Source organism: Populus trichocarpa, chromosome 7 (genome assembly GCF_000002775.5).
Source record: "Populus trichocarpa isolate Nisqually-1 chromosome 7, P.trichocarpa_v4.1, whole genome shotgun sequence".
NCBI lineage: Eukaryota > Viridiplantae > Streptophyta > Magnoliopsida > Malpighiales > Salicaceae > Populus > Populus trichocarpa.
The window spans coordinates 15,162,797-15,184,693 of NC_037291.2; the positions used below are offsets into that span (position 1 = coordinate 15,162,797).

At 33.3% G+C, this 21,897-nt stretch overlaps 3 protein-coding genes across 3 annotated transcripts; 1 reads left to right on the plus strand and 2 right to left on the minus strand.

Annotated features, from left to right (window-relative positions):
- Positions 1-1,644: 1,644 nt before the first annotated feature.
- LOC18100829 (60S ribosomal protein L2, mitochondrial) lies at positions 1,645-3,636 on the minus strand. Its single transcript, XM_006380203.3, has 2 exons — positions 3,433-3,636; positions 1,645-2,455 (listed from the first exon to the last, which is right to left on the minus strand). Exons 1-2 carry the CDS (start codon positions 3,563-3,565, stop codon positions 1,941-1,943), a joined length of 648 nt encoding a protein of 215 aa, XP_006380265.1. The 5' UTR covers positions 3,566-3,636; the 3' UTR covers positions 1,645-1,940.
- Positions 3,637-6,736: 3,100 nt separating this feature from the next.
- On the plus strand, positions 6,737-11,824 carry LOC7459934 (acetolactate synthase small subunit 2, chloroplastic). Its single transcript, XM_024605604.2, has 12 exons — positions 6,737-7,067; positions 7,232-7,445; positions 7,837-7,920; positions 8,045-8,113; positions 8,801-8,884; positions 8,981-9,133; positions 9,786-9,872; positions 10,182-10,286; positions 10,378-10,500; positions 10,845-10,997; positions 11,177-11,242; positions 11,457-11,824. The coding sequence occupies exons 1-12, from the start codon at positions 6,826-6,828 to the stop codon at positions 11,538-11,540; spliced, it is 1,464 nt and encodes a 487-aa protein (XP_024461372.1). The 5' UTR covers positions 6,737-6,825; the 3' UTR covers positions 11,541-11,824.
- A 416-nt stretch (positions 11,825-12,240) lies between these two features.
- On the minus strand, positions 12,241-14,611 carry LOC7469546 (2-alkenal reductase (NADP(+)-dependent)). Its single transcript, XM_002309689.4, has 5 exons — positions 14,257-14,611; positions 13,734-13,911; positions 13,281-13,447; positions 12,939-13,021; positions 12,241-12,744 (listed from the first exon to the last, which is right to left on the minus strand). The coding sequence occupies exons 1-5, from the start codon at positions 14,485-14,487 to the stop codon at positions 12,366-12,368; spliced, it is 1,038 nt and encodes a 345-aa protein (XP_002309725.1). The 5' UTR covers positions 14,488-14,611; the 3' UTR covers positions 12,241-12,365.
- Positions 14,612-21,897: the final 7,286 nt, after the last annotated feature.

A 21,897-nucleotide genomic window follows, 5' to 3' on the forward strand; every position in this document is an offset into this window, starting at 1 on the left:
CTCCTCAAACATTATATTCAATGCTTGTCCCTTTCGTCCGCGAGACAAGATTATCCATCTCTCTATAATGCCAGGACTCGGTAAAACATTATAGTGCCTTACGTCTCATGATTTGTGATTTATAATATAATTGGAAATCCTTTTCCTGAGTGTTCTTCCATCAAATCAATTAGAGATTTAATAAATTTGCAATTTGAGCATTGGTTGATGCTTGCCGACATGCTAGTTGTACAACTCCCGTGTTCAGCTGAAAACCTAATTTGGATCTGGTCTATTTAAGTTTGGGATTTGTGCAAGTTAACATTCGAGATGACACGTTATTTTGGATCTGGTCTCTTTAAAATAAACTTTAAAAAAACATTTTGATAAAAAAAATTACATGAAATATCTGATATTTTGATTTTTTTTCGATTTAAAAAACGATACTTTAAATCCCCAATTAAACTAAAATCTTAAAGCATGTAAAATAATACTACTAGCCTCATATATAATATATTGCAAAACCAAATAACACGCATGTTGTTCACTGAGTTAGAGTTATCGAGTCGCTCATGGCTGATTTGGAATCCTCAAGTCACAAAGCCAAGTGGTTCTTCACTCATGGATTTTTCAAAAAAGATAATAAAAAATAATAATTTGAAGTAAAATCCAACTCAAGCAAAGCTCCAGGTCAACCAGTCACTAGATTAATTTGTCGGTTGAATTTTATAACTATAGTTGAAAGATAGGAGGCTTTAATGCCATCTTACTTGGCATTATTCATGGAAGGAGTAAGACATGAATGTAGGAATCCATTGCTGAAGAATCCGTACAGGAATGAAGCCTGGTTGTATACAATGAATGGTAAAGAATGATTCACGCCATGCAAACCTCTCCATTTGATTTTTATGAAGATACCAGTGAGAAAAGCAGAATCATATCCAAGTGCATGTTTGGTTTTGTTTATATTGACAGAAATATACGACAAACATTATGTCAGTTCAGCTGAAGAAAGAGATTTCAATCAGTCTCAATAATGAAGACCTGTTAAAACATTTGAAGAGATTAATGACTCATCGACTAATGGCATTAGAGCTCAACTCTTGAGAGACTTTTGTTTCAGACAAGCACACGATGGCCAGCATGGTATGGTAGTGGATGGATAGTGGAACAGAGAGCAATGCTTTCCTGTTTTCTAAAGCTCCCATGCTGTTAGCTGCATCTCAGAGTTTCGAATCTAGGCACTTACCTCAATTTTATTTTCGCATTTCAATCTTAATGGTTGAAGATCAGGATCATGAACCGATATGGAGACCGGACGGAGTCTCTTGGGCATCACGCACCATGACAATCCAACTTCCATACAATTTTTAGACTACCATCTTACAGTCAAGTGTCTCTAACAAAAGATCAACTTCCAAAATATCATTTGATGTATAATCCAAATCATGCATCAAAAAAATCTCAAAACAAAATTAAATCAAAACAAGGAAGTTTGTCAAATGTCTCAAAACAGGAAAAGTTTCAAACTTAAAAAAAAAAGGATTGAATTATCATAGCTGACAAAAGATCTTCTGCAATCATTTTATTTACACGGAACAAACAATGCTTATCGTCGCTTACTGAACAATTCAAACTTCTCAAATTAAAGGACTGCCCAAAGACTGAGACATAATTTGAACAGTGAATCTAGTATCCATAGAAAACAGTTCACAAGATTGATAGGTTCAAACAGCAAACAATAGGGACAAATTTGCAGCTGCATGCATGAAGCACTCTCTATCATCCGTGTTCTATACTGAACAAAATAATCTAGATTTATGGCAGTAAATAATTTGATGGACATAGAAATTCTTGCCTTAAAACACTTTCTTGATGATAAATCACAAGAACTACCAGCATTTGAATGTTCAAAGCTGCATGCCAAATAAACGAACCAAACAAAGAAGATGGCTGCAAAACTACTTTCTGCGCTTGAGTGGACCAGTCTTGTACCCACCTTTAGTTGGCTTGCCCCATGGTGTTTGGGACACCCTTCCCAAGGACCCACTACTTTTGCTCCGACCCTCACCGCCACCATGAGGATGATCTACTGGATTCATTGCCACTCCTCTAACTGTTGGTCTTCGACCCAACCACCGGCTCTGTCCAGCCTTCCTAAGCTTTCGATCCTTGTGGCTGGGGTTCGAAACAATGCCAATTGTAGCCCGACACCTTGAATCGATCTTTTTCACAACACCTGAAGGCAGCTGCACCACAGTGATGGTTGGTGATGGCTCTTTCAGAATCTTTGCACTAGTACCTGCAGCTCGAACCATCTTGCCACCTTGACCGGGGTTCAACTCAATGTTATGTATTATCGTTCCAATACGCATAGCACCAAGAGGCATGCAACTTCCAATTTGCGAATTGATATCGAGATGCAGAAGTTGTTTCATCATGTCCCCACGCAGTGAATTAGCATTTCCAGCTACATCTATCGTAAGAAGAAAAAAAAAAAATGATCTCATTTATGCTAATAATAACACATCATAAGAAACAAAGATATCGATCCATCATGACAGCCTTATTATATTTTTCCTCTTTTTGAAAAGAAGCAAGACTGCAAAATCAATAACAACAAACTTTCCAGTTCCCTTTATTCCTTGATACGTTCTTAAAAAGACCTTTTTTTAATTAACAACGTCATCTCAATTTTTACAATTTTCCATCCATCTGCTCTTTTGACTGAAATAATGTTAGTTACATATTTTGAGTTCAACTTGAACGGCACATTAGCAAGAAGGCGTATAATTGGCACTAATGTTAAGATACTTGTAAATCCAAAAGCTACCTATTAAAAAGAAAGCCCTCTCTTCAATAAGCTTAATAAAATTATACACTCTTTCAATTCCCATTTCCCTTCTTCCATTTCTCATAAACCAGACAGCAAATATCCTAAAAAAATCCCATCTTTTTCCATGCCTCAATTCGCTAAGTCACCATAATAACACCACGAAGTTTGCTTCTTTTTCAACCCCTCATCCATTTCCCTTCTCCGAAAACTACCTACTAAAAACGAAAAGAAAACAAACTCCTCTCTTCAATAAGCTTAATAAAGACTTAACCAGAACGGGTGTTGTCTATTTTCCCCTTTGGCATTTACCAAAGCACCAATTAGATGCAAATCAATTCAGCTCCCATTTTGATTCATTAATTTCTCAGCATACAAAACCTCAAAAACCTCATCTTTCTCTATGCCCTTAACTCAACATGTCAACCATTTTCACACCACAAAGTTTACTCCTTTTCCCATCCCCCTCCACAAATAACAAAACCCACTTTTCATTCTCATCAATCAAGCCAAAAAAAATGGAATTTTAAACAAAAAAAAAGTAAAGAAAGAAGATGAATCTGATATAAGAAAACCTGGGATTTAATAACTGAGAGTGAAAGAAAGAAAAAAAGTAGTACTGGCGGAGAAAAGGCGGAGAAAAGCAGTGGTATTGGTGATGTTGCTGCTGCTGTTGTTGATGTTGTTGGGATGTTGAAGGACCCTGTTGAAGAGTGAAGAAGAAGCTGTGCGAGCTCTGCTCCATAGAGCCATTTTTTCCTGTTCTTTGGAGAGATCTCAGAGTCTAGCGGTCCACAGAGGTTTTAGAGTGTTTTAGGAAGTTAATGAAACGACACCGTTGTTTCTTATGTCAGGTCTCGGGTTTTTTATAGAATTATTAGGGCTAGTTTGTAATATTGCATATAATATAAAAGGCGTGGCTGTTTTATTGTAATAGTAAGATTTTTGAAAAAAATTTCATTTGGTCCTTGAATGTTATTTTAGTGCAATTGAACTCAAATTAGAGCCCAATTGAATATTTTTTTATGGGTGAGGGTTGAATTGAAAGACAGGGGACTGAAATGCAAAATAAAAGTAATTTGGATGGCTCGTTTAAATTTATTTGTGAAGTATATTTTGATTTTTTTTAGGCAATAAAGGTGACTAGCTAGCCTTATTCTTTTTTTTTTTTTAGCTCTTATTTTATTTTTTTAATAATAATGCATTGTTTGACCTGTTATTTTTTTTAAAAATAAATTATGGGTTTATATTTTTAATTTGTGATGATTTTTTTAAGGTTATAACTTTTTTTTAAAGATTGAATAAATCAATTAATAGGTGAAAAAATCCCTAAATTGCTAGAGGATATATTTTTTATATGGCATGCATGTGAGAAGATAAAAAGGTAATGTATATATAGCATAGTCGTTGCCTCGTGTGCATGGAGAAAGAATTAATGGTTTTTCACTAGCTCGGCTTAAATTTATATGCCCGAGCCTATTATCTTTTTTTATTGGTTATTAATCCTTATTAAAGTTCATTATATAAAAACTAGAAGAAGTTTTAAATTTTTCAATAAGAGATTGAAAGCTTATTAATATATGTATTTTATGTTCACAAGAAAAAAGTTATATTTTTTCAATATAGAATAAAAATTCATTTTAGTTTAAACACCTCAATTTAAAAGGAAAATATAATATCTTTTCAATGTAAAATAAAAAATCTTTTGAAATAATCTTTTTAAAGTTTGTTATTTATAACATGTATAATCTATATCCACATAAATTGTTTCTTATGTTTTTAATGTGGAAAATTAAAACCTCATTTTTTTTTAAATTTTCCTAGGTTTATATGGTCAACGGGTTAGGTTTGATAACTATGGTATTAGGTTAGTGTTTTTAATATTAGATTGGTTAAGGAATAAACTGCATGAATTGATTTTATTTGTTTTTTGTTTTTTATAAGGTTATCACCGTCTCAAATAAGTTTTTATTCTTAGGTTCATTCTCAATTTTGTTACTATATATTTTTATTATATAATTAAAAAAATATTTTATAAAAAACAAATTAGTAAACTCAATGGAGTCCGTGACATGGTTTGCTAGGGGATTGAGATCGATCTAATATTTTATTGTCTCAATAGTTTTTGTTAAAAAAGTTATCATCTTGAAATTTTATCAAAAGTTAAGTTATATTTTTATCAGCCATCAAGATTGCATTTAGATTTATGAAATCGATCAATTTAATTTAGACAAACTTCCACGCGATTTATTTTAAAACTCAAGTTAAATAAATAGTCAGGTTGCGAGATTTCTTAAAAATTTCTTTATATTTTTATATTTTAAAAAATTTATCTAGCCAGCAGCATAGTACAGACTAATAAACTAGTAATTATTAATCTAATTAGTGAGTCAAGTACTGGTGACTCCAAGCCTATCTTAGGCATTATTTCATTCCAAATCATTTTGGGTGTTGACTAGCTAAATCTAAATGATCCATTCGTTGATTTTTGTAGAATTAACTCTAGAGAAATTATTTTTTTAAGAAAATAATTTTAGGGTGAGCAAATGAAAGAACCGCATAACAAAAAAACTAAAGAAATAAAAAAATCTAAAAAAACCAATTATAAAACCCCAAAAATATTTAGATCTGTTTTAAGAATAAAAATGGACCAAATTACTCAACTAAACCAAGTATAAAAATGTTATGAAACTTCTCTCTACTCTCCACATCCCACTCTTTACTCCTTATGGTTTTGAAAGGTACTTGCCTCAAAATCTCAACAAGCTTACAAAACTCCTCTCGATTAATGTTTTGTGTTTTATTTTAATTTCGTTACAGATCCAATTATTAAGATCTGAAATTTATACTATATTATTGCATCTAGAATTTATGATTTGGTATGTTTGTTGTCAGATGTGTTTTGATTGCAGTGAAAAATCTCATTTTGGCTTTAGTAAATTATTAATCTTTTTTATTCATTATTATCTAGAAAATTAGGGCACAAATCAGACTTAGTAATTTTAGTTTTACTGGTTTGGAATAAAAATGTTGTCAGATTTAGTAATTTTAATTTTAGAAAATCAGGGCACAAATCAGAACAAGTTGCTAATCGAGTACATGGTATTCCTATGGTGTCTGTCTCCTGTTGTGTCTCCCCTGGTTTTCTTGCAAGGCTTCTTCTTGTCCATTTCTGAAACTTAGTCCTGCGCTGATCATTTCTCCTTTCACTCTCTATATGAATATGAATGTCTCACCTATAAAGCAGGATCATGTCCTGAGGACATGTTCAATGTAAAGCTAGGCCAAAGCTTTATCCTTTTAATTTTTTTTAAAAAAGTTTATCCTTTTAATTTCTCAATTTTATCCTTTTAATTTTTTTAATTTTTTTTAACTTTTTATCCTTTGCTATCAAATGACTAACAACAAGCTCACTGTTGTTAATAATCTTAATCTATTTTTAATATTTGTTTTCTTGTTTTTCCTTTCATATACTTGCAAATATATATTTTGTTTATTTTTTTTAACTTTAAATTATTTTTTTTTGATGTTTTCATATTATTTTAATGTATTGATATTAGAAATAATTTTTTAAAAATAAAAAATATTATTTTAATATATTTTTAAATAAAAAATATTTTAAAAAGTAATCACTACCACACTCCAAATACCCCAGATGGGTTTGTCTTTACAATTCAACCTATTTTTTAAAGTATTTTTTATTTAAAAAAATATAAAATTAATATTTTAAAATGATTTAGATATGTTAATGTTAAAAATAAAAAATATAAAAAATATTTATTTTAATATATTTGAGTTAAATAAATATATAAAAATAATATATTTTTTAAAAAATTTATTTTTAAAATCAGTATTTCAAAACAATTTCAAAATAAAAAATAATTTCAAAAAATTACACAACACGATTACAGTTACTTGACATGATTATGATTGGAAACACAAGTGGACTCTTCAACAGAAGCAAGTAGGCAGTTCTGTGTTTTTGTCAGATTCTGAAACCTAAGCTTTCTGTAATGGCGGCCATCTCATCGATAACCTCCACACCATTCCACTCCCTAAAACCCTCGTCTTCTTCTTCTTTCCCTTCAAATTCTACTACTGTTAGTCTAGGTTTCTCAAAAGCCTTAGCTACTACACCTCTGACAATCTCAAAATCCTATCAAAACAAACTCAGAGTCTCTGCAACAAATGATAATGACATTGCTGACACTACTTTATCCACTAATGGTTCTGCTCCTTCAACAGCCAGATCAAAGTATGTATAAAGATCAAACCTTTATTATAATTCTTCATCTGGGCCAATGCCAATTTTTGATTTTTTGTTCATTAATTACATTAAAAGGATTATTCTTTAGCTTGGTCAAGGCTGGTTTTTGATAATTATTGCTTGTTTTTTTGTGTTGTGAATTGATGATTCAGGGCGAGGAGGCATACAATTTCAGTGTTTGTTGGAGATGAAAGTGGGATGATTAATAGGATTGCTGGGGTATTTGCAAGGAGAGGGTATAACATAGAGTCACTTGCTGTTGGTTTAAACAAGGACAAGGCAATGTTTACTATTGTTGTATCTGGTACTGAAAGGGTGTTGCAACAAGTTGTTGAGCAGCTTCAAAAGCTTGTCAATGTTTTGAAGGTCATGATACAATCCTAGACTCTCATCTATTTTACATTGATTGATGATTTTTTTTCTTAACTAATTTACCATGTTTCAGCTACTAAAGATTCTCATGTAATCACCAAATAGTATAGTGGGGTGCATAGTTATGAATACGCAGTTTTTTTATTGTTTTTTGGCTCTATAGGTCATGTCTGGTTTGCTGGTGGATTGATAATGGAATTGGAGCTCTTTTTTCCAATTCTCAAGTGTCTGCTTTTTTCGAGAATCATATCCTGTTTCAGGATATTTGATATTTTGTACTTAGATTTCTTAATTGCTCTTTTCATTTACCTTACCTCATTTTCTGTCTCTTAATAAGAGACTAATTCCTGGAATTCTTACATTCAAAAATTTAATTTTATCTCAGGTTGAAGATCTCTCTAATGAGCCGCAGGTTGAGCGTGAACTAATGCTTGTAAAAGTGAATACAGATCCAAAGGACCGGGCTGAGGTGATGCTTAATAATTCTATATATGCTGAATATCAAGGATACTATTGAGTTTGGAAAAATAAGTACATGAATTTTTGTTATTGCATCTGCTTATTCACATTTAATCTTTTGATTTGATCTTCAGATCATGTGGTTGGTGGGCATCTTCAGAGCAAAAATCGTGGATATCTCAGAACATACAGTGACAATTGAGGTAATGATTCACAAACTCTAATCCTGCTCATATTAGGACATTAAGCAGAGGAGCTTAAATTATCAGGGAACTTATTCTTTATGTTATTGACACAAGTAACTTGATTGAAAATACATATTTTTTTTTGGGAAGAAACTGCATGCATATTTTATAAGGATTGGTAAACAATGTGCATATTATACATGAATGAAGACATGTATTTATTATGCAAACCAAGTAGATTAGCATAATTGCTGGTGATTTGGGGTGATGGTACTTTTGAACTTACTGGGTTTTTCTTACTTGCAAGCTATGGATGACTCAATTTGCTTTCATTAACAATTCAGAATTTTGAGTCTGTTAGATTATTTTTTAAGTTTCCAGGATGAAGTGATCCACATGTTGATTATCTGGACTTGTTCTGCTTGATTAAAAGACATTCTTTCAAGTTATTTAAAAAGCATAGTTAATATGAAGATTCTCAATACCAGAATGGTGTTGTCCTTGGTTTAAATAAACTTGGTATTGACACCGTTTATGGCATCATAACATGTAGAACATAATCAAATGGCTATTCATGATATATAGATTACATTTAAAACCATATATATTATCATCCTGGAAACTTTTAAAATTGCATATTTGCATTCAATTACGTGTACCTTTTAAAATTCATAGTGAAACCACTCATTTATTTTGTGGATTTAGGTAACTGGAGATCCGGGGAAGATTGCTGCTGTCCAAAGAAACCTAAGCAAGTTTGGAATCAGGGAAATTGCAAGAACAGGAAAGGTTGTCTTGGTTTTTCTTGTGATTATTTGTGCTTTATATTGGTCTCTGTCTACATGTGTGCTGAGTGCTAATAACTAAACCTGTTGCTCCTAAAAGATTGCATTGAGAAGAGAAAAAATGGGCGCATCTGCTCCATTTTGGAGATTTTCAGCTGCTTCTTATCCTGATCTTGGAGAGAAAAGGCTTGCTGATACTGGTTTGAGGGCTAAAAAAGGAGCAGTTGCCAGAGAAGATGATATGTCTGCTGGGGTACACACTTCAAGCTTTTCATCATAATTTTCTCCTTTCTATGTTAATTTCTTGTATTTCAATAAATTTGTGTTAAGTTGGTGCTCAGCTGTTCTATACAAGCAATGGTGAATGCGAAGTATGAGTCAGGAATGAAAGTACTGTAATAAAGGCTTTGTAAATTGACTTCATAAACAAGATGTTGAGCAAGGAACCCTCTTTCCCTCCTCTCTTGCTTTTTACCCCCTCTCAACCATTACAAACACTTGTTTTCTCCCTCGTGTGAGCTATTTAAGATGAATATTCTATATGATTTAGAATTCTGATGGGCATTTGTTCACTTATGCACAACGGATACTGTTGTTATGAATTTAATTTTCCAATACTTGGCTTGTCTCTGATGTGCCTTTTTACACTAGATATTTTGTTCCATTGCTATTGCTCATCCCAAAGATGTTATTAATTCATCCGCCTTTTATGTTCCCAAACTTGTCTGTTTAAGAACTATCAATTGGATAGCAATATCAACTTTCCGAAGTAATCTCTGATCCCATTTTATAATTTTGTGGATTCCTCACTTCCAATCATAGTTTAAATATTGTTCATAATTTTTACCATGGATTGTGAATTTAATATAATTTTTTTTCTCTCTTTTTTTCTTTTGCTAATTAAGGGAGACGTTTATCCAGTGGAGGCTTCTGATGATTTTACTCTTAATCAAATTCTTGATGCTCATTGGGGTGTTCTCACTGATGAAGATGTAAGAAATCTTGTTCCTGCTTGCAACTTATTTCTACTTTCTCCATTTTAGGTAGCATTTTTTTTTTTTGATAAATGAAAGGGTCAGTGGATAGCAGATAACCATGGGTTCAATGCCAAATTTAACTGGAGTAGGCTAATCTATTTGTTGTTATTGGTGCCAGTGCCAAAGGGTTGAAATTCACAATTTTCCCTTTCTGTGAAATGCAACTCTCTAACATCTGGCTGATTGTCTTTCTTGAATTGGCTCTTACCACTCCCATCCATTTAACAAAGGATACACATTTAATACGTGGTTGATAATTTTCAGACAGCTGGACTTCAATCTCACACTTTGTCCTTGCTTGTAAATGATCATCCTGGAGTTCTTAACATTGTTACAGGGGTCTTTGCTCGAAGGGGCTATAACATTCAGGTATATATGGTACTGTTATTGCTGTATCTTGTCTTAATTGTTTCAAAAAGTCTCATCATATGCTCTAATCATTTTAATTTGTTCTTGTTAGAGTTTGGCTGTTGGGCATGCAGAAACTGAGGGTCTCTCTCGTATTACAACCGTTGTGCCTGGTACAGATGAATCAATTACCAAGTTGGTGCAGCAGCTTTATAAGCTAGTAGAGATTCATGAGGTGAGAACTCCATGATTAAGAGTGATGAATCTTGTTAGACAAGTACATGATGGTTACAGAGTTCCATTTCTTTTGCTTGACATTCTTATGTTTGAAAGAATGCAATTATATATGACTCATGAATTAATAGCCTAGACTTCAGAAAAACCTGAAAGAAGCACTTCTTTGAACTTTGTGCTCATATATTTTGTTCCTGAATTGCATTATGGTCAATCAAATCATTTGTAAGCCATTTCCTCTGTATTTTAGGAACACTCTACTTCAGGAGTTCAGATTAAAGTTTCTGGGTTTGGTAACTTGCATGTTTAGTTCCATAGGAAATTGATAGTTGGTGACTCTTTCAGGTAAGGGATCTTACCCATGTGCCATTTGCTGAAAGGGAATTGATGTTAATAAAGATTGCTGTGAATGCTGCTGCTCGACGAGATGTTCTCGACATTGCCAGTATTTTTAGGGCCAACGCTGTTGATGTATCTGACCATACAGTAACTCTTGAGGTGAGTAACCTTCCTGCAGTTGAATGATAATGATAGACCACATGTCTGAGTCTCACCTTTAACTGCCATGATTCTATGGGTCTGGCTGTTGTTTAAGTACTCATCATACTGCTTTTTTCAGTTTGGCTCAATTCTTGAACTATTGATGCTGATGGATTTACTTTTAATACTTGCTCCAGCTCACAGGTGATTTGGACAAAATGGTTGCACTGCAAAGGTTGTTGGAACCCTATGGCATTTGCGAGGTTTGTTTGACAAACTTTAAGTCTTACAATGGATTTGGATTTTGGTTGCATGATGTGATTTATTTAATCTGAGTTCAACATTATAGTATCCCAAAACAAGCTGCCATCGTGACCACCAAAACAACCTTTTCATTTTCTCTCGACTTTAATTTATATCTTCATGTGTTGAAATGACTTCGAAATACTTTCCATGATGTTTCTTGCTCTTCTGTAGGTAGCAAGAACTGGGCGAATAGCATTGACACGTGAATCAGGCGTTGATTCTAAATACCTCCGTGGATATTCTTTTCCTGTGTAAATTGACAACTTGGGGGATGCTTCTTGCAGTGATAAAGATATTCCAGTTAGTTTCATATTCGTGCAGTGCTGGCATATAAATTTTGGAGATATTTATAGTGAAAGTAAAGGCAAATTGAATAAAAGGTTTTTCTAGGAAGACTAGCCATAAAGTACCAGTATGCAGCTTGTCAATCTTGTTAGTTTTTTGAGTTCCATTAGAATGCAAGTTCTTTATTACATGTTACAATGAACAAAGCTGCCAAAGGTTTGGCATGGCAATGAAACTTATCCTGGTTCTAGTTCTCCCAGTTATAGCAGGGAATGACCTGCAAGCCTGTTAATGTTTGATACAATGCTAGCCCATTTGATATGCTTTTCTTTCTTTTCTTTTTTTTACTAAGAAACTCGAATTCGAGATTTTGATTTCTTAAGAGGAAGGAGAAGATTGGTTTAAAATGTTGAATATGGAGCAATTTTTTTCAAGTCAAAATCTCCACCAACTGAAATCTGATTTCGATATCTTATATGTGTCAAAAAAGTGCATCTTTTGGGTGAATTAATTCTCAAAGTATGTCTAAGAAATCAAATTAATGTTTTTAGGTGTTTTTTTTTTAATAATTTTGACGTTTGAAATCAAAATATAAAAAACATTATTCTATTATATTAAAAAAAAAAAAACAAATGTATCATATTACCGTGCATTATATAATAGCCAAAGCTTGTCCATGGAAAGCCAGAAAAGCCTTCATCATTATTTAAGTTCTTGTCCATGGGAAGCCTGGAAAGCTCAAAGGATATATATGCATTAAGGACCTAGGAAGCTTAAAAACAGTGCTTAATGACATCACTCACGAGCAACAACTAGCAACTTCTTTCCTACATTTTGGCCGGTGAATAAGCTTAGTAGAGATGTTGGACCACTTTCAAGGCCTTCTGCTTTATCTTCCACATATACTATCTTCCCTTGCTTGATGTAAGGTAAAGCCATTTCCAGAAACTTGGGATAGAGGTGATAATAGCTAGCAGCTAGGAATCCCTGCATGCGAATTTGTTTCCACACGATAAGCGTCAAGTTATGGACACCTTCATGCTTTTCGAGATTGTACTGAGAAATCATTCCACACGCAGCAATGCGACCAAGGGTCCTCATGTTTGCTAACACCGCATCGAGCATTTTACCCCCAACATTCTCAAAGTAAATATCAATGCCTTCAGGGAAATACCTGCCAAAATCAAAGCAAAATAAGTACTCCTCTACCCTATCATACCAAAGTAGTCTGGACTCAACAGCTAAGGGATATCCTCGAGCCAGCACTGTAGGTAGAATTAGAGACCTTAACTGCATACTTTGTAGTAATCTTGCATAAAGTACGATTCCCAAGCTTCATTATGGTGCTTGATATTTATTACTACTGACCTTTTAAGAGCTGCGGTCAAGTCTGGCTCTTCCTTGTAGTTGAAAGCCTCATCAAATCCAAACTTGTTCTTAAGCAGATCAACCTTGTGTAAAAAAAAAAGACCATGTAAAAGAAGAAAAACATCAGCAAGCACATCAGTAGTGACTCTGGCCATAAGCACAAGCCACCTAACATTTTATAAGACTGAATAGCTCTTAGGAATCTCTGCTGTGCTAGGAGATGCAGACACGACAGATATACGTCGCCTTCGAATCCATTGTTTTCGTAAATTAAAAATTCAATCCAATTCATTTTGTTTTGTTTTCATTTATAGTAGGGCAAAGGTTTCCAGTTAGGCTCACCTTCTCTTTAGATCCGGCACTACCCACAACATAGCAACCTGACAATTTTGCAAATTGGCCAACAATCTGGCCAACAGCTCCAGATGCTGCAGATATGTAAACATACTCTCCTTTCTTTGGAGTGCAAATTTCATAAAAACCAGCATAAGCAGTCATACCAGGCATACCTAATAAGAACAAATCAACAACAATTTTATGTGAGCTTTAACCATATGAATCAAAACATACTAATCTCTCTATGCCTAGTTTCAATAAACATGCTGTTATTGTTCTGTAATCTATCAACACTGCACATTCTGTTCAGAACTGATTCTTTCGCTGCAGCCTACCTCAAGCTTTTAGACCAAGTTTTTGTTTAACACAAACACAAGTCACGATTTCATCTCTTTAGCATCTTTAGCTTTTTGAGAAACAAAGGTGAAACTGAGTTTGAAAAATTCAAAACAAACAGACCTAGAATTCCTGTATAGTATGATAGGGGCACGTCAGCGTGCTCGATTTTGATCAAAATTCGTGGTGATACAATGAGACTGTACTCTTCCCAGCCAGTAAAACCCCAAGCTAAGTCTCCTTTCTTGTAGTTAGGATGAGTAGAATCCAAGATTTTAGCCACTCCATATCCAGTTAGAGGCTGTATATATATTTGAACATCACATCACCATATCAATCATAGAATTGGAATACACAGAAACACATTTTTACATATCCAAAACAAAGCTCCTTCATGATCACTAGAAGAATACTGTATCATCATCATGTTTGTGACAAAAAAAGAAAAAAGAAAGTTCTCAAAAAATTCAAAATTGTCCTTCAATTCCTATCTCAAACCCAATTTTAGACTGTTCAACATCTACGTTCTCCTTTGGTACAAAACCTCAAATGGGCAATGACAATTTCAACAAGAAATCTCAAAATTAATTTAAAAAACTCTATTTCATTATTCAAAGACCAAGAAATGAAATGAGACAGGGCTAACCTTTCCAAGTTCGAAGGAGGAAAAACCGCCATCACCAGCAGACATGCGTTCACGCATATATGGATCACAAGACAGGTAAAGATTCTTGACAAGAACTGCATCTTTAGTCCCTTCTGGTACTCTAAGTTTTATAGTATTAGTTGTAATAATTTGCATGTCAGACTCCTTTGGAAACCCTGTGACATAGTTTTTCAAAGCCACTTGCTTGTTGCTCACTTCCTGATCAGACATCCTTGATTATTCTATGTTGTTATAAGATATGAAATCCCACTTAATTTTTTGTTCTTGTTTCTCTATTGTCTTAAAAGTAAATGAGCACAGCCCCACAGGGCATATTGCAGGGGAGAGTACTGCATGTTACGTTTGGAAGGTGATGTGTCTGGACCAGAACCACTTGCTAGTCAAATTGTACAGAAATATCTCCTTGATCTATGCCTAGTCACATTGGAGCATAATATTCAACAGTTGCCATCACGGCGATTTAATGGCAAATTTCTAGTGGATTATTATTTCTTTTTTATAATTTTTCTACAAAATTTATCAATAGAGTCAATGAAAATTAAATCTAAGAAAATATTAAGCAATTCATGTGTATATTTGCTTCCCTTTTTGTCGGCGTTTCTCCTCTTTGAGTTCTTAGGTGTGCTATGGTTCTCTTTAACGAATATGGAAAGGTGACTTGTTCAGTAGCTCATAACCTGTATGCCTAGCTTCAATTGAGTCCCTAGACTATACATTCTATCAATTAGTTTCAAAATGTTTCAAACATTTCTCAGTTGGGTCCTTATTGCTAAAGTTTGTTAATATTTTGCCTCTAATGTGCCTATTTTATGCAATAAAATGACATCTTTTTAAATAATTTCCTGAACAATTAGTGAAAATGGGTATATGACAGTAACAGAGGTAATGAAAAAAACTTTATGCTTGGTTTGTCATTTGAGTTGACTGTTATATATTGTGATAATTAAAATGATATTTCATCTATCTAAGAATTAGATGCACCATGAAATAACATAACATACTGATGTTATACATCACTTCATTCTAGTTATCTTGTTATAAGTAGTTGTATCAGTAAATAAGATTGCTAGAACCAAGAATCTCACGGATATATTGATGAAGTTTGTCTTAGAATATGTTTGGTATTGCATTTCGAAAGCGCTTTGAAAAAATTTGAATTTTATTTTATTTTTTTGCTTCAAATTAATATGTTTTTGATGTTTTCAGATCATTTTGATGTGCTGATATCAAAAATAATTTTTAAAAAATAAAAAAATATTATTTTAATGTGTTTGGGAATAAAAAACACTTTGAAAAGCAACCACTACCACACTCTCAAACATGCTCAAGCATTATTTTAGTAGTCAAGTTCAAGCATTCATTAGACTTGATTAATTTGTGTAGTACTTGAGAGATGTTTGATAGAGGCGGACAAATAAGAGTTCAAGTTTTGTAAATTAAATCATTTTATGCCGAGGTAGGGATTTGTTGAATTTGTCTTAAATTATAGGCTAAGTGAAAAAACAATTTTCACGTACTTAATCCACGTATAAAAGCTTAAAGTTATCATATTTTAGAGTTAGAAAACATATTTGTTAGTGTCTTATTTCTCTATACTTTGGTGGCTAATGAGAAAAAAAAAATGTGAGTTTTAGATTATTTTGAAAATTTATATGAGAAAATAATTTTGTGTGATACCTTTCAATCACTTATTTTTTCATAGTAAATTTCCCTAATTGTTTTGCCTGTGATGTACGTCTTTATAAGTTAGTGAACCATGCAAATTTCATACATGCTCTTGTATGATTAATTATAATTATTTTATTATATATATTTCTCAACTTAATAATTACTTTGAAATTTTAAAGTTATTTCCGCAACACTCTTCTTTTTCCTATAAAATTTCTACCCCTTTTCAGAGTCCAGTCTCTTATAAGATGAACCTAATAGAGGTTGGTCGAGTAGTTGAACAAAACAATGGGAATATAAAATCAATTAATGGAAACACCCTACACTTGAATCACCTTTGCAGTTGCATAAATCCTAGAAGAAATCTCCAAGGCATGGCACCATCGATCTGTCGAATAAGTCGAACACCTTACTGAGCGTCCCAAACTTGTATATCAGACTACTGATTTGATATCAGACCCCCAGTTAATGTGCTTGCTTAAGCATTTAGATGACATTGACAGATCCTAGATTTTGATCATGTGAACAAAATTATTCATGTTGTTGCAGTGGCTTGAATTAGAGAATTATGTGGCAATATAGCTCGCCTACTGACAGTATAATATTGGTATAGACTTAACTGCGCTGGACCTGGGTTTCGTATTATCTGCCAACTCTCGGTCAAGTTGTGTCCGGCTAGAAGTCTACAGCTAATAACCAACCTAAAAGCCTATATGTATAGTATATGTTACAGTCTATTTGGGAGCTTTTTTTTTTTTTCATTTCTGGCCTAGGGACTCTTTGATAGAAATTCTTGAGAGGAATTTTAACTTTTTTTTAGGGATGGAATTAAATTTCGTGGCTCCAGCAGTGAAGATTGGAGAGAAGGTGGTTCAGGTGAGTGATGAGGATATTGCTTCTGGGGTTAAAACTTGGGAAAACGCTTTGGTTGGTTATGTTTGGGGTCCTATTCCATCCACAGAGTACGATATACCTATTTCGATTGGGGAGAGAAAGGGTTGAAATCGTTTCCTATTTGGATTAAGTTTCCCAATCTGAAGCTGCATCTGTGGTCTGTTCAAGTGCTAAGTAAGATTGCGAGTGTGATGGGCACACCTTTGTTTACTGATAAGATAACAGCATCAAGAGAAGAAAGAGTAGACTATGCAAGAATTTGTGTTGAAATACCCTTTGATCGTGCGTTAGAGATCCCTAATTCAGTCACCATTGAAGATGAGAAGGGATGTAGCTACATTCAAGAGGTTCAGTATGAATGGCTGCCGTATATATGCTTACCTAGTATTTTTGGATTTCTTTTTTTATTTTGTTCCTTTTCCTTTAAACCTGAGGTCGGTTTAAAGTACTGTTTAAACCGTTTGTAGCTTATTTTCAGAGTAGATTATTATTATCAAATTTAAAATTTATCAAATCAGAGTTTGGAGTTTGGATTATTACTATTTAAGCCTGGCTGTTGTTCCACTGGATATATGAACAAAAGTAGAAAAATATGCTTAAATCAAATTAAGTGGTTGGAGTTTTTTTTACATGGCTATATATTTCTTTTATTATTAATAAGGTTTTTAAGTTTATACAGGTTGCCACAAGGACATCACGATTATCAATTAAAAGTTTATATATATATATATATATATATATAACATCTTGTTCTTTAAAAAAAAATGTCTAGTTTAAGGAATCGCCACCTAATATTATAGTCACTAGAATCATTAGAACTCTAACCGGTCAACAGAGATTCTCATGGTACGGGACTAATTACATGAAAGAGAAAATGTTATCACCCTTTACGCATCCTGCCTAAAACATCTGTATTGTTGGTTTTGTCTAAAATCACTAAGAGTTTGTTCTTCCTCTTTTTTTTTTATTCTTCCTATTATGCTTCTGACTCTAGCATCAGTAAACAGTACCCATTAATATTTTCAACTCTGATGTTGGTAAATATTGCTCAAACAAAAAAAAATGCGATATTCCTAACTCTTGTGTCAATAAATAAGTTCGCAAAATTTTAATTTTTTTTACGAAGGAGAAATAAACTTTCTATGCTTTCTTTTTGTTTATCCCTTTTTATTATTTACTTTTTTTTTAGAAAAGCCTAAAAAAATACATTGTATGATATATTTGCATTTAACAGTCACGGTCCATAGATTGAGCATATAACAGGAAAAAACAAAACACAATGAAAAACAATATAAGGGTCCAAAAATAAATCCATGAAGGTCTCCAAATATTTTAGAAATTTTCTGATATCAAAAGAGACTTATTTAGTCAAATATCAAAATAAAAGGGACATAAAAAAATATGATAATGGCATAAGGGTGTGTTTTGCCAAACACACCCTTAGCAAACAAAGTCTGGGACGGATGGGTCTGGAGCCCAGACCCGGCCCATTCTTATTTTTTACACTGGGCTGGTTCCAGCCCAGCCATATGGGCTGGGCTAGACCCGGCCCGGCCCGGTTACTGGTTCAGACCAGTAACCGGTTGGTTCTGCAATCGTGCGTGGGTTCGCTTGCTACAGTGTCTGCGTAATTAAATTACCAAATGTGGGAAAAACTGGAGACTTGCCTGCGTTCGGTGCTGGCAAGAGATGTTGCTGACTTTTGGCTGGGATTCTGGAATTTCCATTACTCTTCCTCTGCCTTCTCCTCTTCTTTTCTTTTCTGCTCTTTTGGTTTGTGTTTTTTTTAGTCAAGTTGATTTGCTCTCTTTTTCTCTCCCCTGTTATTCGTTCCCCTGTTTTCTCCTCCCCCTTTTTTCCTTTTTTTCTTTCTCCTCCCTCTTTTATTTTTTCGTCATCTATGCCTCTGCCTTTTATAGGCATTCTGTCCTGCTGCCTATCTTCCATGATAGTGATAAGGCCTGGGATTTTGTGTTTTGGCCGGATTGGAACACCAACAGTCCTGCAATCGCTGGACTGTTGGTGGTGGTTTCCTCGACGCCTCAATGGCTTGTTATGGCGGCGAAGGACACGAGAACGAACTGAGAAGCTGGTGATGGAAGTCGTGGGCATTGCAATGTGACTGGTGGAGTGAGTTGCCTGTCTGGGTGGCATTCTGTATTTCCTTCGCAGCATAGGCGGAGGTATGGCAAAGGCTGGGGTGGGCTTTAGCCTAGGTCAAGATTTTATCAATATTTTTTGATTAGTTTTATATAAAATAAATTTGTAATTTTCAATTAAATTATCAAAAAATTCTGAAAATTTACGTGGAGCCTTCTAATATGATTTTTTAACTTGGGTTAAAATTTCAGAATTTTTGGAGAAATTTAAAAATTTGATGAAAAATCACAATTTGACCAGTTTTAAGTTATTGGACGTAATTTTCAATCCGACCATCAGATTGAGCTAAAATTTTACGAGGGATCTTAAAATATATTGAATAAAATCTGGTTAAAATTTTAGGATGAACGGAACTTGGTAGTGCTAACAAAAAAAAAAGGACCGTCAAATAAAAGCAAAATGACTCATTAAGAGTAAAATGGTTATTTGCCATTAAAAAATAAAACAAATCAGCTCCTCCTTCCTTTTATATGTTGCCGACTGGGCAGAAGCAGAATAGAAAAAGAAAGAAAAGAAAAGGCGAGAGAGAAATAGAAAAAAGTAAGGGAAAAACATAAAAAAAAATCCAAGGAAAATAATAAGAAAAGTGAAAGAATAACCTTGTAAACTTACAAAGTCCAACTTATAAAACACTAATCTAGGGAAGAATCAAGTGAAGAAAGGAGGAAATGAAAGGAAAAAAATTTAATTACTTTGTTTTCTAGTTGACATGAAATTGTTATTTTATCCCGGTTGAGGGGTTGTTACAATATCGATTCAGATTCGATTATAGATGAATTATATTCCACAAAATATCAAAGAATGTAACTTTAATAGTGAGTTTATTTTTACTTTCGCTTTAATTTTATGTACTTTTAAATTTATTTTTTAATATTTTGGGTAGTGTATTTGAATTAAAACTTTACTATTAACTTCAAAAATTCATGTACATGAGTTAATAATCAATCTTAAAAAATATTTATATATTTATTTAATAGCCCAGGACAAAAAAAATTCCTAGCTCCACCCTTGCTTCGCAGTTGAATAGGATCACATACTTCTGTTTCTTGTAGAGGTTGACTTGCTATAGATTTTCTTGGAAAGTTTATGTGGAATTGTTTCTCCACTGAGCATCTTTTACATAATTGATTTGAATATATAATGAACGATAAATTCTTCAGTATCTTTTTTTGTATTATTATTTTTAAACTATCAAAATTTACATGTTCAAGTTCAAGTTTGATATGCCAAAGTATCTTTCACAAATGCCTTGAAATATGCAAGGTGTCCGTGGAAATTTTTTCTTTTTTATTATGATGTTTTTGTTGGGTTTCTTAAAAACACGGTAGAACGAATAATCATAATTTTTTAAATAATAAATATATTTTATACGAATAATTAATGACAAGCATGAGATTAGACCCACAAACCAAAAAGCAGGGCTGAGAGATGGAAGCAGCCAAATTATTTGGAAATGTGATAAATTATATTTTTAAAATTTTTAATTTTTTTATTTAAAATAATTTTTTAAATATTTTCAGATCATTTTGATATAGTCTAATATAAAAAACAATTTTTAAATAATAAAAATATTTTATATTAACATATTTTTAAATAAAAAATATTTTAAACCACCATTATATTATAATTTCAGTCAGACTAGAATACCCAACAACGCGGTTTTCTAATCAGTGGTGCTAGACACAATGTGATTATGCCATCTCCTTTTAAAAAGTAAAGTCTTCTTTGGAAAAAATGCTAGAGAAATCTCCTTCCTCTCTTTCCTGTACATGTTTCCTTCTATCTTTTAACAAATATCTTTAACAATTATTGCACCTTATGATTTATGAGTTTGGGGGGTTTGAGAATATCATCCCGAGGCTAGACCTGGAAAAAAAATTCATACTGAAGTTTCAAGGAGGCTCGTGATTAGAGATGGGAAGCAAAGTGGTTGAGCTTCTTGAGCGAAGGTTCAATGATAATACAGCCATCGTCCATCTTAAATTTCTAAGAAGAAGCCTTTTCCCAGCAGTAACGCGTCAAGCATCTCCTATAATTGCATGCTAGTCTTTGTATGTACCCTACATCCACCGAAGTCTTAAGTCTTTAGCCCTTCGTCTGTTCCCAAGTAAACTGCGTACCCACCATGACTAACAATAGAAAACACCAATCAAGAACTTGAATACAAGCGCAGTGAGAGAAACAGTGTTATTTTACACACAAAAAAACCCATAAATCCCAAACAAAACAATTTAGAAATTAATAATTGTTGCATTGGATTTTATGTCGTCATGTTCTTGCTGGTAACTCTTCTTTGCTTCTTGGAAACTATATGTAAATCGAGAGACTGACTTGGGAGTTAATAAAAAAAATTAATAACCGTGTTTGGGTGGTTGAAATAAAGTATCGTCCCAGGAATAGCCTTTCAGTTCTGAGACGTCAAACAAAGGCAGCTAGCTGGAAGCAGTACTAATCAGCTAACCTCTCTCCCCGATCGATTGCTGCAATTTCATAGCTTGTGTGGAATCCAACCAACCCTTTGTTATATAGAGGTATAGCTACCTCTTCTTTGCTTCTTTCTTGTTTTAATTTCATGTCTTTACTCGTAACAATAATTTGAAAGCTCTATGTTCCGATAGACATCATTGATGAGTTTCTATTTAGCTCAAAAAATATCATTGTGTTCAGCAACAATTTGTTTTTTTAGATCCATGCAGTTAAGAAAATTACTCGTCCTCGCGAAAGAGAAGTAAACTTAAATTATTGTTTTTAAATGCTATTGTTTTAAGCTTTCTCTGTTTATTAAGCTTAAAGAATTATTTGAAACTCATTGAATGAATGATTTTCTTACCTTACTCTCTAATAGTAATTGCGTTGAAATTCCTACTCAGCACTTTCATATGTATTGCCTTTGATGAT

What these genes read in the sequence shown, in the direction of transcription:
- LOC7459934 (XM_024605604.2), top strand. Translation starts at nt 6,826, where the DNA reads ATGGCGGCCATCTCATCGATAACCTCCACACCATTCCACTCCCTAAAA. An exon ending in CCTTCAACAGCCAGATCAAA is followed by an intron (nt 7,068 to 7,231) that starts GTATGTATAAAG and finishes TTGATGATTCAG; the next exon opens with GGCGAGGAGGCATACAATTT. An exon ending in AGCTTGTCAATGTTTTGAAG is followed by an intron (nt 7,446 to 7,836) that starts GTCATGATACAA and finishes ATTTTATCTCAG; the next exon opens with GTTGAAGATCTCTCTAATGA.
- LOC7469546 (XM_002309689.4), bottom strand. Translation starts at nt 14,487, where the DNA reads ATGTCTGATCAGGAAGTGAGCAACAAGCAAGTGGCTTTGAAAAACTAT. An exon ending in CCTCCTTCGAACTTGGAAAG is followed by an intron (nt 13,912 to 14,256) that starts GTTAGCCCTGTC and finishes ATATATATACAG; the next exon opens with CCTCTAACTGGATATGGAGT. An exon ending in TTGACCGCAGCTCTTAAAAG is followed by an intron (nt 12,745 to 12,938) that starts GTCAGTAGTAAT and finishes TGATTTTGGCAG; the next exon opens with GTATTTCCCTGAAGGCATTG.
- LOC18100829 (XM_006380203.3), bottom strand. Translation starts at nt 3,565, where the DNA reads ATGGCTCTATGGAGCAGAGCTCGCACAGCTTCTTCTTCACTCTTCAAC. An exon ending in TCTCCGCCTTTTCTCCGCCA is followed by an intron (nt 2,456 to 3,432) that starts GTACTACTTTTT and finishes TTCTTACGATAG; the next exon opens with ATGTAGCTGGAAATGCTAAT.